Source organism: Bacillus rossius, chromosome 16 (genome assembly GCF_032445375.1).
Source record: "Bacillus rossius redtenbacheri isolate Brsri chromosome 16, Brsri_v3, whole genome shotgun sequence".
In the NCBI taxonomy this organism is placed as follows: Eukaryota; Metazoa; Arthropoda; class Insecta; order Phasmatodea; family Bacillidae; genus Bacillus; species Bacillus rossius.
Genome location: NC_086343.1, coordinates 31,457,273 through 31,473,069, shown reverse-complemented (window position 1 = coordinate 31,473,069; position 15,797 = coordinate 31,457,273). Strand labels below are relative to the sequence as shown.

The following is a 15,797-nucleotide window of genomic DNA, read 5'->3' as shown; positions in this document are numbered from 1 at the left end:
TTGGCCCGGGGTTCGAAGCCAAGTTCCTCCGAATGCATCAAAAGTTTAACCGTTTGGACAGATTTTTCATTTGTCAACAACCAGGTAATCAGATACGCGTGACGGTTGAAATTGTGAGATAGGGCAGTGACGTAAAGCATTTGGTGATTGGGGTAGAACCACTCTCAAACAAACTGCTTACGTTCACAATGTATTTCAGTTTTGATGGGAATAAAGAGGAAACGAAAGATGCCATAATGTTTACCAACTGTTTGTAATGCCATAAATATTTTTTATGTGTAGTACTGTAAATTTGCATTAGGGAAGGAGATTTTCAAAAGTCATGTAATGGCGTCAATCTACCGCATTATTTTGGTTTTAATCATTGCCAAAAATGAACTAAATTTTTAACGCCAATGAACCCGCTAGTGTAACTATTTGTAGCAGCCTGTTACTAATGACTTTAAGTTTTCTAATAAATTATTATGTACTGTTTTCGAAAGAAGCCAATATTTCCAAATAAAACGATAGAAATATTAATTTACACCCTAAAATTTGTTCAGACTAAGATGGTGTCTATCGATTCCGGCAGTCAGACCCGGGTCAACTCAGTGGGAGGCCATGAATAATCACCACAGCCCCTAACCATCAAAACGATTCACCATAAGTACGAGGTGCAGTGTTGCAAAGATGGCGATTTTATGTCACACGATTACGCACACTAGCTCAAGACTACGGAACCAGCGCTGTGGTGAGGCACTGTTCTCGCTTCTAGAGAAGCATGGTTTGAACCCCAGTCCAGCCCTCCTAATTACCTATAGCATCCATAGTCCCCCTAACACACTAGAGTTAAATTTGGAATAGTCTCTTACCGTGGGCTCTGGCAGATGCCTTACTCAGTAGCTGTGACATGTGTTACTCGTTTTTGGTGTGTAACATCTTCGTCCTCGGTGTACGGCTTTTGGTGGGAGTAATTTCGTGAATGCGACAAAAGTGAAGTTTCGGAAATGTGTGAAAACCAAGGTGCTATCATCTGTGGTGAATGGTGGGAACTAAAGTTCAGAAATACAAAGGGAAACTTTGTAGTGTTAACTGTTTAGTGAATTTTAACAAAATGGGCAGTATGTTAATAAAAATTCATTTTCTAAAATCAGGCCAGAGTTTCTTTTCAAGTCTTATTTCGCTTTTAACGGAGCAGTTTCATTATATATTTTAAAATTTCGTTCTGCTAATCAAATGATTCAATAGTCTACATAGCTGCTCTGGCAGTGAATTCTAGCGACGGGTATGGAAACTGGGTGTGATTCTCGTCCACAAATGTAGTTTAAAACACAATTTGCATATGTATTTATCGCGCTCGGCACTATTTTAAATAATTATACATTAATTTTCCTGTTCTCAGTTTCGATTTATAAGTGTGTTTGCAACATGAGAACATGTGAAATTGCTCGTTACCGATATTTAATATTACACGTCATTGAGGAGTACTGAAAGACTCTCTTAAATTTTTTTCATCTCCGAAATCTTTGGTGTAGTCTAGACTACATTAAAGTTTCGATTAACTGAAGTAATGTGGAGTTTAACAAGTTCGATTAAGTAAAATCTCTTATAACACGAATATAATTAATTCGTAAATCGTCTTGGTTTTCAGTTGGACCAGAGGTATTATGTTTCGGGGTAACAATTTTACAGCTTTCCTTCGGTGTAAATTCTTTCATGTTACTTCATGATTCGCTTAACTAGTAAATTGCATAAATGTTGCTTATTTTATTAAGAATCTCGTTATTGTTAGATCATATTCTATGTCCTCAAGAAAATGTTTCTAAATGTCTTTGCTAGGAATGACACTTTAGTACGGCTAGGGTAAAATGGAACCTTGGTTAAATCAAGACACTGCTGTATTTCGATCCATGTTTGCTGCCATTAAATCCGGATATAGTCCTATGTTGAATCTGACTTTCCGATCCTTGAAAACATTTCATATTGCTGTATTCAATGTCATTAATTAATAACTGGACTTAACTAATGTTTGAAACATGAATTTAAATTTGACGAACGTGTGTCACCTTAGGAGTTTCTAGGGTTAAAAATAAATGACAAGACATTCGTTATCATGAAGGGATTAAAGGTATGCATAACACCTCAGTGACCATGCCCATCGTAAGGGGAGATCTTCAGTTAATAATTTGGTTGCTACACGACGATGATTGCAATACGAATGATATTAAAGTTTTGCCCTAGCTTAGATGAAGTGGGATAACTGTCATTTTTTTTTACCATGTTGTACACGAAATTCGGCCAGTGACACAATCATTGCAAATTTTACCGGGCTGAAAATACAAAAGTAAACTCTTTTTTTAATTTTAAAAGGGAGTCAGTTGGCTCACCTGAAATCCCAGAATTGCTTGTCCGTGAGATTGAGGGAGACGTGCTTCTTCGCGTAGTTGGTGCCCCTGAAGTTGCCCAGCCACACATCGTAGCCCGCGTCGGCCAGCACGAACCCTGCGGAGCAACACACGACCCTGGGTCGTCTGCTGACCCGACACTAGCTCGCATGAGAGATACATCACGCTGAGAGTCAAGTCACGTGGTGTGGAGGACAGATCTGATCTCCCAGGAAAGATCTGCTGAACTTCTGGCATGAACAACTAACAGTTCCTGCTAGATATCAATGGCCAAAAGTAAAGTTTTTTTTCCGAAGACGATTTAATAATGGGGAATCGTCTTTTCGTGACATTTTCCGTGTACGAGCGTGTTAAAAGTGCAATTCTCGAAGTTGAGTCGGCAGAAATGTGTGGTCAAAGAAGGCGGTGGTTTCAAGTCCTTTAGGATCTCAAACAGAATACAAGTTTCATGATATGAAACAAGATTTTATGAACAGATCGGACTGGCTCTTTTCTTCTTGGTAGTACAGAGTGCAAATTTTCAAAACTGTAACAACTGATACGAGGTACATACGTTTTCACATTTTCGAGTAAAATTTAATATGAATATCTATAGTAGTGCGCCAATGGCATCTTAACAATGCGATTGGGGATCTTTATTAAGTCGTAAACCAAGACTTTTCGCAAGTCGTAAAAGTGAAGAAAGTGGCTTTGAGCTGGTGAGATTTCCAGAGATGCTCTCTGTTTCCCCGACCAAATACATTCTGAAAATACTTTATGCTCATCGTATAATCTCACATGGTTCATAATGGCCTTGAATGAGTTGTAAATACATCGTTTGTTCATTAATCACAACAGTAATATAACGATATCTGGTAGATCCTTGACGGATTACACTACACTACACACACCGATTAAAATTACAGGGAAATTTTGGCTCTGTCCAATTAGATACCTGAATATTGTATTAATAATTAAGAGTATCAAAAGTATATGTGGAAGCTCAAACCAATATGCAACCATTTGGGGATAGTAAAAATCGAACTTTCCGAATTTTCAAAAATATTTTGTGACGTGTTCCAAAGTATGTATCTCATGATATATATATGTAAATTTTTGTAAATATTTGTTTTATGACCAAGAATACAGCACAAATTGCCCTGTTTTCTTCTTTTAAAAGTGTAGTGTAAGTCAATCGCATTACAATCATCCCAATTTCCCTTATTGTTTTGGATAGGAAAATAACCGATCTTGGTTATCTGACAATAATTTGAACTAGTCACGTTCTGTATAATGTTGAACCCTCTCTACATCATAAACACGTGCTAATGCCTCGTTTTCGTATATCTTCGGCGGTTTTGGCTGAGCTGGAATCCATGTGCTGTGAAAATGAGATCGACATAGCATTGATGCAGGAACCTCACTCTCTTAGTGGCCATTTCCCCGGACTATCTGGGCGTAAAGTGTCCTTTGGGGATCATCCTATGACAGTGTTTATGGTAAGGAATGAGTCACTAGCCTTGCTGGTGTGTGGCCACCTCTGTGGTCCTCACCATGTAGTAGTGCAAGTTGCAGGTAATAGTCGTGATGACAGTTACCTTGTCTCCTCCTACTTCCAGTTTGCAGATGATGTACGTGTACATATGGAGCACAGGGATCAAATATTGCGAGAAATTGGCCGTAAGAGGGTACTCTTTTGTGCTAATATCAATGACAAATAGGAACTGTGGCATTCACCCATTACAGATCATAAGGGTGAGGAGGTTGGTAGGTTTCTGCTCATTCGTGGACTTCAGCAGCACAAGGCGGTGAGTATTTTCTGGATGTTAATGTCTGTACAAAAATGGAGTTGGTCTGGTTTAGGACTCGATGGTAACTGAAAAATACTCGAGTGATCACCAGCTTATTCAGTTCACAGTCAATGCCTTCAGGGTTAGGGTGACTGATATTGGTATGGAGACGACACCAAGGACCTGTTATATCCACAAATGGACTGACTGGTGGAGGTTTGATGAAAAACTCGAACAGTCCATAGCAGATTACCAGAATTTGTTGACGACTGACTCTGTTGGAGTCCAAGCACAGGCGATCACGAAGGTAATTCAAGTTAAGTAGCTGTGCTTAAGAAGCACGGAAGTACTAAGAAAGGAAACATTTGGTGGACGGATGAGTTAGATGGTGTTCGTAAAAAGCTCATGGTGTCTCTGCATCGAGTATTCTCTCTGCGAGGTCCTGACCGAGCCGAGGGGGCCCGGCTCTACCGAGCTCGGTGCCGTGAGTATCACCAGCGAGTTCGTGAAGTGAAACTGTAATCAACGAGGCGCTTCGTGGAAACCAAGAGTAACAGGGATCCTTGGGGTCTAGTCTACAAGATTGCTGCTAATAAACAGAGAATGGTAAATCCCTTACATTCCCTGAGCTTGGATATGGGTTTCAGCACCGATGTGGTGGAAAGTGCGGCTGAGCTGTTGAGAGTTCTTCTTCCCGACGACTCTCTTGTGGGAGATGAACCTCTGCATCAGCACACAAGGATGAATGTGACCAATCCATATGATGCAGAGGACACTCAACCCTTTAAGAGGGAGAATCTTATGGACATTGTATACAAATTAAAGAACAGAAAAGCCCCTGATCACGATAAAATTACTGCTAAGTAAGTACTTGTTGCACTTGCGCAACAAGGTCCTCGCTGAGGGTATATTCCTTTAGATCTGGAAGAAAGGGTTACTTAGAACCCTTTAAAAAAGGGGAGGGGGAGGATCCGGGTAAGGTTAAGTCCTACTGGCCTCTCACTCTCCTTTCGGTCCTGGGTAAGATATTAGAAAAACTCATCCATGCTAGGCTTGTGGATCACCTTGAAGCAAAAGGGGATGACATGTCCATCAGTACAGCTTTCGGACAGGTGTTTGAACCGAAACTGTCCTTCACGATCACCTCAGAGTATGGGTGCAGTTAGGGAAAAATACCTAGTGGGGATATTTCTGGACTTCGCTGGTGCAGTTGAAGATGCCTGGTGGCTGGGTATTCTCAGCCGATTGTGCGAACTGGAGTGTCTTCGGAACCTCTATTATATGGTGCTGGATTACTTTCGTGAACACAAAGGTGTGTTTGAGTTGCGAAACACGAAAGTTGAAAATATTTTGTCTAAGGCTGCGCCCAAGGCTCTGTTCTCGATCACTTGCTCTGGAACATCCTGTTCGATGGATTTCTCCGAACTCAGAGGGATGTGCAACTTTTGGGTTTTCTGACGATGGATTAATTCTGGTTCCGGGTAACTCACGTGCCAACTTAGAGCGGTAATGCGAGGTTACCACCCAGCGGATGACATCTTGGGCTGCTTCGGTGAAGCTTCGGTTCTCATCGAGCAAGTCCAGGTGTATGGTATTGAAGGGCTGGTTTAAGGGAGCCTGGGTTCACTATCCACACGTGTACCTAGGGGTGAACGCCTTGAATTTGTCACTAGTATCAAGTACCTGGGTGTCCTTCTCAATGACCGGCTCCTTTTCGTTCGCAATTTGGTTTACGTGTCTCGGAAGGCAGTAGAATTTTTTTTATCGATTACATGGACGTTCCCCGACCACCAGGGGATTATCTTCGGGCACTTTGCTGAGTCTGTATCGTGGGGTGTTCATCCTGGTTATGACCTATGGTGCAGTTGCATGACACCATCGTTCTGGACTGGTGCATTTGAAGAGGAAGCTGCAGTCGGCGCAGCGTGCTGCCCTTCTTGCGGTGACCAAAGCTTATCGCACTGTGTCTAAATACGCTCTACAGGCTCTCGCTGGGGCCATACCCTTGGAATTTCTGGTTGCCGAGAAGGGTAGGCTGGCGGCCCTCAAGGCTTCTGGCGGTCTCAGACCTGAGCACTATGTATAAGTTGCAGAGGGAGCTAACCTTGGAGCAGTGGCAGCGTAATTCGGATACCTCTGAAAAGGGAAGGTTAACTCACTCGGTATTTCCGAGAGTGGAAGATCGGCTCTACCAATTTGGTCTAGTAGAGAATCCGGAGTGTGGGTACTGCCGCATGCTGGACTATGTGAATCATGTACTGTTCCATTGCAATAAGGTTGAGTAATTTCGCGAACAGCTGAGATGGAAGGTGGGTCTGATTGGGTGTGACTTAACCCTTGCGAACTTGTTGACTCGGAGGGAAAGCTGGCTACTCTTTCGAGAGTTTGCGAGGGGGGTCATAGGTCGGCTGGAGGCGGCGGACCAACTGCTTCTACCAGCTTGATCATGGACTTACTCCTGATTGACTCAGCGTTGTTCTCCGGGGATCCCATGTGCTTATGCTAATGTGAGAGTTGTGCCTGGTGACAGGCCTTGACTGGTACAGATGTTACCTGGAACTTCAGTGTCAATCATCCTGATTGAAAGATCTTCCTGGTCCTCCGCTTTAAATGGTGTACCAGGAAAGGGTGTGTAGTGCCTGGGTCTTGGTAGCTATAGCTCTATCCAGGAGTGCTCCATTTTTGACTGCCATTGGGAACCATGCCTGGCTTCTGGAGTGTCTGTACCGATTACCCTGGCTGAAGAACCATCCTTGTCCTCCACTTTAAATGGTTTACTTGGAGGGGGGTGTAGTGCCATTCATCTCTGGGACTCGGTTCTGATTTCCTACCCGGATTTTCTCAGTTCGATGACAAAGTTAGTTGGATTGAAGCCTGTCTGCTGGTAGACCTAGGAGGTCATCAGTTTCCGAAGTCAGTACGTACTGTTTGGGTATGTGCCTGCCTGGCAGCGGAAACCTGAGTCTAACTTCCTGTGAAAATCTGTCCATTGGCTTGCGTAGGCATTTGGCGGTCCGCAAGTTGGACAGAGCGGAGGTTACAGGATTTCCTAGTCTAATTCCGATGTTGGGCTCTGGATTAAATAAGATCTGTGTCGACTCCTATTCTACCCTAAAAGGGCGCAGACATAGGAGGGGAGGTGGTAGGTGAGCCGGCCTTCGGGCCAGAAAGCAGTGGTAGTTAATACACCAACTAGAATCTTGCACTGAAGTGTTTACCCAGCGCCTTCTCGGAGGTGGACAGCACCCAGCAGGCGGAGCTGCACAGTATCCCGTGCTGCACCAGCACAGGTGGCCGGTCAACTGACGGCCCGTGCCTGCCGTGCGGGATGCGGTGCATCGTCAGGATGTAGCCGTCCTCCGTCACCACGTCGTGCGACTCTGACGGGTAGCCGCGGCTCGCCACTAGCTCCGGCTGCAACACAGCCAGTAGTGCGCTGGGCGTTGCGACCGGAACCTTTTAGCAGTGTTGCTGCTCATCGTAGGGGACCCAGGTTTAAAATACCAGTCTCACCGTTCCTTTTATGTTTTCTGTAAGTACTACTGGCAAATGCTGGTATGATTCCTATCTAAAGCCCATGGGTTAATTATTTACAGAATTTCTGTTCTGTTCGGGTGTGTATTAGCATTAGCTACTAATGTTCTTTTCGTCTTTATTTTAAACGCAAATTAAAAAAAAAATAGGAACAGATCCGAACACAGAGGACCGCGAAGTGCGCCAGGTTTGGAGCTGTCTGGCGGCCCCACATGGCCACTGACGTCACGCGCCGTCTACTGGCCTAAGGCATTCCACGCGTGCCTGGTCAGATTACAAGGGTCCTCACTAACCCTTCCCCCAACCCCACCCACCGTAATAATGATAACCTGACATCCTTCAGGAATACAGGATGTCCATAAAAGAGTGTCCTAGTTTCAATGGTATAACAATACACGATCTTTTATAAAGCCCCAAAGGAAAAAAAAATCGGATGGTAGTTATGTCAGGTGAACTTTGGGGCCAGCGAAAAAGCGCTCTGTCGTCTCGACATCAGGACTTCGACGTTCAACCACTCTCATACAAACGTTAAAAGATGTGTGCCCTAGTTAGTGCTGCCGAAACCTACTCTTGCAGTTTTGTTCCGGTAACCTGTACTTCGAACGCGTATCCCACGCGCCAATCAGATTGACCTCTGAATGCCTGTTTTTAGAGAAATAAACCTGCCAAAGCGCGCGAGATCCGCCCAGAGGAACAGTGTATGCCGTGCGCTGGTGCGTCTGACCCAGAGGACGAAATAACTTCCATTCCGAGCACCTCACATTAAGGACGTAACAGAACGGGGCCTTCGGAGACAGCATGTAACGGTCCACAGAGCTGCGTGGCTCACTCGCAGGGGAGGACGTTTTCCTCAACAAGACTATATTCCAAACACGAGTCATCAACAGCACATCGTCATAACACCCAAGCTTCTCAGATTACTAACCAATGCTATAAATTAATTATTTAGTGCCCAAAGCCTCGTTGCCATAAGGATCATGAGTAAAATAATACCATTCGCTACTCCCAACCGAAACCTTCATATTAAAAAATAGTTGTCTGTAAAGTAGGTTTACGGACGATAGTTTAACGTGACAACGTCATAACAAAACATTGATGAAATGATTGCATATTTTTATATATAAAATTGAATCATATTTATTGAATTAGCACTATTTTGTATAGATACAAAGGAGTGAAATTAAATATACAATTTAATTGATAAATTTACTTTTATTTGTACTCATTCAAATATTTTTATTACTTTAATGAACAGATTATTTTAACTATAACATTTATACATGTTTGCTATTTAACTTCTTCTAATCTGTGTTATTCTGTTAAGGATAGGACGATGATAGGAAAAGTAGGAAACGAATGGGAGTGTTTCAAGTTTAATGTGCCTCGAAAAAGTCAAATCGATGGTTGTTCCAATCGAGAGGAAGAGAGATAGATGCGGCGCAAGCATACAATGAGCGTAACGGGACAATGTGCGTTACGGGACACTTTTTCGTGCGTTCAGCCGGCGTTCATCGATTTATTAGACGTCACGTCAAAAATGTTTAAAGTACTTTCTGTAATTTAAACTGCATACGTCAAAAGAAACGTTGGGATGCTCACTAACGATCGCAAAAGAAGGAAGGCTTCGCTAGACATCAAGGCGAAGGAAATTCGTATTGCATGTTAGTGCTTCTCTGATGTCAAGGCAAATTATTAGACTGAGTAATGGATGTTTCTTTTTTGAATTCTATCTGAATAAAAAAAAAATTTAGATAGGTAATTTGGTAGCGCATATTCACAATTTAAATGCAACTCAAAAATTAAATTGCATGCTTCATTAAGTTAAAACTTTTTCATGCAGAAATCGATCTCTCAGGAATGACCAGAAGCACTTGGAGAAACCAAAGGAATAATCAGGAGCACATGGATAAAACCATCAAAATATTATCAGAAATAATCAGAAGCACACGGAGAAAACTAAATCACGTTTTTCTTAATATCAGAAAAAAACTGAGATAAAAAATAAAAAGTTTTTTTTAAATAATGAAAAAAATCAATATTTAAAGTAAAAACAAAAAATGGATGAAAAATTACAAAAACAGTTTCTGCCAGCCTGTGAAATTCTCCGCTGTTGAGCAAGGATGTAGTTCTAGAACAAGCCAGCGCTGATAGGCCGGACACGCTACACTTGACCCTCGCTGGGTCAGCATGTCCTCACGTACAGCTTCAGGTGACCCGTGCAGGCACTGCGCTTTCAGTCACGCCGCCGTGCCTTCCTCCGGTGCCGTTGGGCACGCCTGCTATAAACCCCCGGCGTAGCGCTACGACACAGCCGGCGTAGCGCGGCGCCGGCTCTCCCCATCCCACGTGCTGCTGTTCCAAGAACACTGCGCAGTGCAACACGGCCTGGCCACAGGTCTGTGCTGGGCCATCTCTCAGAAGCCATAAATCCACGACTCGACCCGCCATCTTTTTGGCCCCTTTGCTAACTAGTTTCTCCAGACCTTGGGCCAGCTTTAAGGTTTATTAGTAGAGACCTGCAAAATTCGCGGTTTCGATGGCCTTCAGGATAGACTGCACACACCCCTGTACACTCGGGCAAATAACGCAAGTTCATTGGCTGCCTACTTGTAAGTCGTCTCAGCTGGTTTTTCTGTGATTCGATCCTTCTTTGGTTGAGGGTTTATAACTGGTTGAGATTCGTCCAGATGAACAGTAAGCCAATAGCAAAATTATCTAAGAGGTATATGTGTTTGAATTCTAGCCTATCACCGAATGAATTCGCGAATTTTACAGGTCTCTACTTATTAGGCCTTCACTCACTGCAATGCTAACACATCTGTCTGTCGTTTGCAGAAACATGGGGCAAGAATGAAGAAAACGTACAGCGGATACCCGTAGGATGACATTTGCAATCGCACGCCTGCAGCCAGGTCATTTTACTCCTGAATCCTATAAACTCACCTCCCCCCTACCACCCTCCGATGCAATGGCTTTTATTTCATGTTGACAACAAGTCACCCATGTTCACGGCAAATTCCCAGAAATTAACGGGGTTCGCCCCCTCCCTTCCTTTCGCTGAGCACTCCGTTGTTACCAAACTGTGCAGACATGCCTGCCCGATCTAAATTTATCTCAGTTCTGACGTTTCTGCGCCCATACGTCACGTTGAAGCCAGTGCAGAAAACATCGGCGCTGATCCAGCATGGGTTTAAATGGTCGTTTGTATGTCCGTTTGACCATGTAAATGATTCTACACTTTGGTGTGGGACACGTCGAGAAATATCAGTCAAATATTAGATATACATGCACAGTATACAAGTACAGAAATTAAAATAATAGTAATAATAATATGTTTACAGATACAAATATAGCCTTTTCAAGATAAATTAGATACAATAATACAAATATCGTTGTAAACAAGTATTAGGCATGCTACATAGCCTATATATGCTTTGCATTGAAAACAAATCCAAATATAAACATTTAGAGGTACAAACAGTAATACAAATGAGACAATGATTATGTTAGATATAATATGCTAATATGAAATTACAGAAGGTTAAAGTGTGTGATGAATGGTTGCACAGATACCATCAAAAGAACAAAACTGAGCAAAAAAAAAAGCAATAAAGTAAATTTTAAAAAAAAATCTGGCAGTATGTAGAGAATTAGTTCTAATAAAGACCAATTTTAACATTGGTTAATGCATAAAGTGTTCAGTGAGTAGTCAGAATATATATTTTTAATATCAACTAATATCGAGAATTTTTTTTCAGTTTTAAACATTTAAGCGAACTCGAGTTCGGCGTGCAATTTACGGCGCGTTTGCATGGCTTTTCGTTTTCTGTGAAACTGCCTAAGTATCTCCAAGATGTTACATAAGGGAAAATCCCTTCGAAACTCTTTTCAGTAATTAAGAAACTTAAGTACGGTACAAAGGTAAAAAAAGCTGCTTTCAAATGATGTCTAAATCAAAGTGTACAAACACAAGTAAGTTAAAATAAACAACTATTATTAAAAACTATTTCAAAAATGGCTAAAGTTCATAGAAGGTAACGAGGTATTCTATTATACACATATTCGGTAGATTTCGTAACCGTTTCCATGGTGTGACTTTCAGAAAATCTTCAAATAGTTTTTCGTTTCATGTTCCATAGACCCCTAAAACCATCGTTAACTCAAAAGTTATAACGTTTTTGTCGAGTCGAGAACTGTCGTAATTTTTCACGAATCACTTCCAAACTGATACATAAAACATAGTAATGGGAAAACTCGGTCGAGTTCGTTAATGGGCAAAATCCAACCAAACGAGTATAAATATGGAAGGTCTTTTGAAAAACCAAAATTCGCTATTACACCCATAATATGTTGAATATCGCATCAATTTGAACGTATTCTAATTCATAATAGAAATACAAAAATCTTTTGTCTAAATAAAATTTTTATTCGACTAACCATAACTATAAGGGATGGAAAAAAAAACAAGGGTTGAAGGACGAAAAAAGTTAATTACTCCCTTAGTAAAGCACACCTAAAATTCGTTCGAATTGTTCGTAAACCTTATTAATATCATCTAAAACTTTTTATACAACCAAGTATTGATTCTTAGGGTGAAATAAACAGGGGTTGAAAGACAAAAAATTCCATAACTCACTTATTACATCAGCTACAAAATCTATAAAAATTGTACATTATTATAGTTTCAAATAATGTTTGATAAGTTCGACCATTACTGCAATAGGTTGAAATACCAGGCGTTTGAATATAAATAAATAAAATTTCCGTACTATGTGCACTATCAAATCCATTCTTATTTATTATTAACTTTACAAATATTGTCTGAAGAGAGTGCGTGACACGGGACCTGAACTCGGGCCTCTAGTCGGCGAATACCTCGCCTCTTATGCGCCTGGAACAAGCGACACGACTTATGGAGTTCGTGAACGCAGGGATAAATGGGTCCTTGGTTCGAAGGAAGTCAATTTTTTTGGCCTGCGGACAATATAGCTTGTGGCAGAGAAATCATCAAACTAACTCGCGGTCTGTGCGAATTGTTGTTTCGCAAAAATAACATTTAAAATTTAGTAATTAGTCTCATATTGATACAAGAGACAACTGCATGATAAATTCTGATCAGAAAACTTACTATGCAACGTGCCCTTAGAAAAAAGAATCTATTCTCTTATTTGCTGCCTAAAGTAAAAGTAGTCTTCCAGTCTTGGTGGCTATTTATTCAAAAGAGCCATGTACTGTAAAGTAAGACGATTTACTATAAGTCGTACAGACGGACGGGAGTACTGTTGTTAAAGTATAAACTCAATCAAAATAACAAAATTCAATAAAAAAAACTCATTCAATAATAATATAAACTTAATTACTTAATTTTGTAAAATAATATAAATAAATTTTAATTTACAATGAAAATCAATAAATATGCGAAATGTTTATACTAATGTAATAATTTGTAATACAAATAAATTATACATAACCTAACTTACATAAATTGAATTGAAAATACACTTGAAAGATTTTATAAACACAATTACTGTACCTACTATTCACAATAAATAAATGTATTTAAATTATATGGACCAGCATTCAATTTCAATCACTAAAGTATAAGATTTAAAAGTATATATAAAACTTGTATGTAGCCTTTTTTTTTATCTTGTGAATATTTCGCGCGCATCGTATAAATTTACTCTCATTATTTTTTCATAACGCACCTAAAGACGTATAGCATAAACAAAAAAAACCAGCGTGTGAAGGGTTTCCTGAAGTAAGCCCGGGACTCGTGGTGGCAGTGGTGGAGGGCCAAGGGCTGCTTCCATCCCGGCAAAGGGCTGACGCAAAGACTGCGTGCTTGCCTCAGTGGCAGGAGCGGGGTATGGCCAGGCACTGTCAGGTGAGAGGCACACCTGTGGTCTTGGCCTTGGTTGCCCTTCGCTGGGTGCCCCTTGTCTCGTGGGAGGCCAAGTGCGGTGAACCCTCACGGGGCCCGCCTCGTCAGGGGCGGATCTGTGTTATCTCTGCAGTAGCAGCTCGTCAAGAGATGCCAAAACAAAAGAGAAATAAAATTAAATGCGCCACTCTGCTTGATTCTTATCAGGCGACCCCTACTTATACTCGGCGAAATGAAAATGACATCATTAGTATCCAATCGCGGACCTCGGCGGATGACCGCATCAGCGCCCAATAGCCGTTCGCTTAGCTGTTACCAAGCACGTGGCCATCAGCTATTCTCTTATAGCTATAGGAGTTGTCAATACCTGAGTGTTATACAACCCTCTTGACTTGAACGTTTCGCAGATGTCCTGCCGTTTAGGGGCAAAATCGTTAGTTAGGGGTATCTACCATAACATCTGAGTCAGTGAGGCGGGATGATTAGCGCGGTGTCTCCTCTGGACTGGCGCGCAGTCTTCTCGTCATCACAGGACAACTGTGAAATATGAGTGGTAACCGTAACATTACATGGCGGGAGAAATGGAGATGCAATATGTGATGCAAGTCCCTTGAGGGCTTCCCGTAAACAGCCACCACTCTTGATACCTTGAGGATTTTTTTTTTTAATCGGATGGTCTTTCCTGAAGCTTTACAAACTGAATGAGTGCCCGGGCGGGTAGGGACGTACTTGTGGCAATAACACTAACCGTGGGGGTGGCATCAGCCCCACCACTGGGTCGCCACTGGGTGGCGAAGTGGGGTGTTACACGACCTTCACTGCGATATGAAGGAGCGTGATCTTCTTCCGAATTCTTTTGTGATGAGTGGGGCATGAAATAGACACGAACCGGGGAAAGAACGTCGATCCTCTGGGGGAGCTGAATTGTTGCCCCTTGGAAGGGCAGCCCATCAGGATTTTTTCTGATAGTGGTTAGTTTGTAAAGCGACTGGAAGGGCAGCACTTCCAGTATCTAAAATGTGTCTATTTTCGTAATTTTAAAATCTTGAATTGTTGCCCCTTGGAAGGGCAGCCCATCAGGATTTTTCTGACAGTTGTGTTTTTGAAAGGTTGTCTGAATTGTTGCCCCTTGGATGGGCAGCCCTCCAAGATTTTTCTGACAGTAGTGTTTTTGAAAGGTTGTCTGAATTGTTGCCCCTTGGATGGGCAGCCCTAACCACTGTCAGAAAAATCCTGAAGGGCTGCCCATCCAAGGGGCAAGTTTTCAGGATTATTTAAACACTTAAAGAAACATTTTTTCAGAAATTGTATGGGCTGCCCTTCCGGTCGCTGTACAAGCAAACCATTGCCAGAAAAATCCTGAAGAGCTGCCCTTCCAAGGGGCAGCATTTCAGTCGCCCCGATCCGCTCACCACGGTGAGGTAGGCTTCTTGATTGAGCCGGTGGAGGGAGCCGGCACTCAGCAGCAGCGAAGCCAGGAACATGGTCGTCACGAGCAGGCCTGCGCCCGACATGACGTAAGGCCGCAGATCATCTGTCAGCGGCGGAGTGAAGCGTGGTCTTCCCTGCCTTTCGCCGGTGCAGACAACGGTGGTGATAACCTTTAGGACCCTCCTCCGCTACAGTCTGTCCCGTGCAACTTGTCTCCGTTCTGACAACTCCCCAAAGTAATACCACTTTTAGAAATTACAGTAAATAGTCCAGTCATCTTAGTAAGTTCACCTCGGAACTTGAAATACCCAGCTATAAACTCGTATAAACTTGTATTATGACATCCTAAAAGTTGTCTCAAAACCTACATATGGTAGGGTGCAAAAAAAAAATTTTGTGAACTTTGACCTTAAATTTTAATCGTCACGTACACCCTACCATATGTAGGTTTTGAGACAACTTTTAGGATGTCATAATATAAGTTTATACGAGTTTATAGGTGTATCTCAAATTCCGAGTTCAACTTACTAAGATGACTGGACTACTATAGTACGTCGCTACTTCGTAGCTTTGCGGTTAGCTGCACGTGTTGTTTCTCGAAATAGGATTCACTTATCGGTTGAATGCCAGCTGCTATCCAAGTATCTGAGGTCCAGTTTCAAGTTCCACATTCAGAAACATACCCGGCATATCTTTATCATCCGCTTCTTAACGCCTGCTAAAGCTACGTCTGAGAATACGGTTGGACCATGAATACTTTACGTCTGAGCACACGGTTGGACTATGAATACTTTA

The 15,797-nt window shown here is 42.1% G+C and overlaps 1 protein-coding gene across 1 annotated transcript in view; it reads right to left on the bottom strand.

Moving 5' to 3' along the window:
- Positions 1 to 15,085, bottom strand: part of LOC134540353 (lipase 3-like) — a 34,132-nt gene extending 19,047 nt beyond the window's left edge. Inside the window, exons 1-3 of the mRNA XM_063383026.1 lie at positions 14,984 to 15,085; positions 7,372 to 7,567; positions 2,367 to 2,481 (exon numbers count right to left, since the gene is read on the bottom strand). Coding sequence (XP_063239096.1) covers positions 2,367 to 2,481; positions 7,372 to 7,567; positions 14,984 to 15,085 — 413 coding nt within the window. The remainder of the gene's footprint in view (positions 1 to 2,366; positions 2,482 to 7,371; positions 7,568 to 14,983) is intronic.
- Between the last annotated feature and the right edge of the window lie 712 nt (positions 15,086 to 15,797).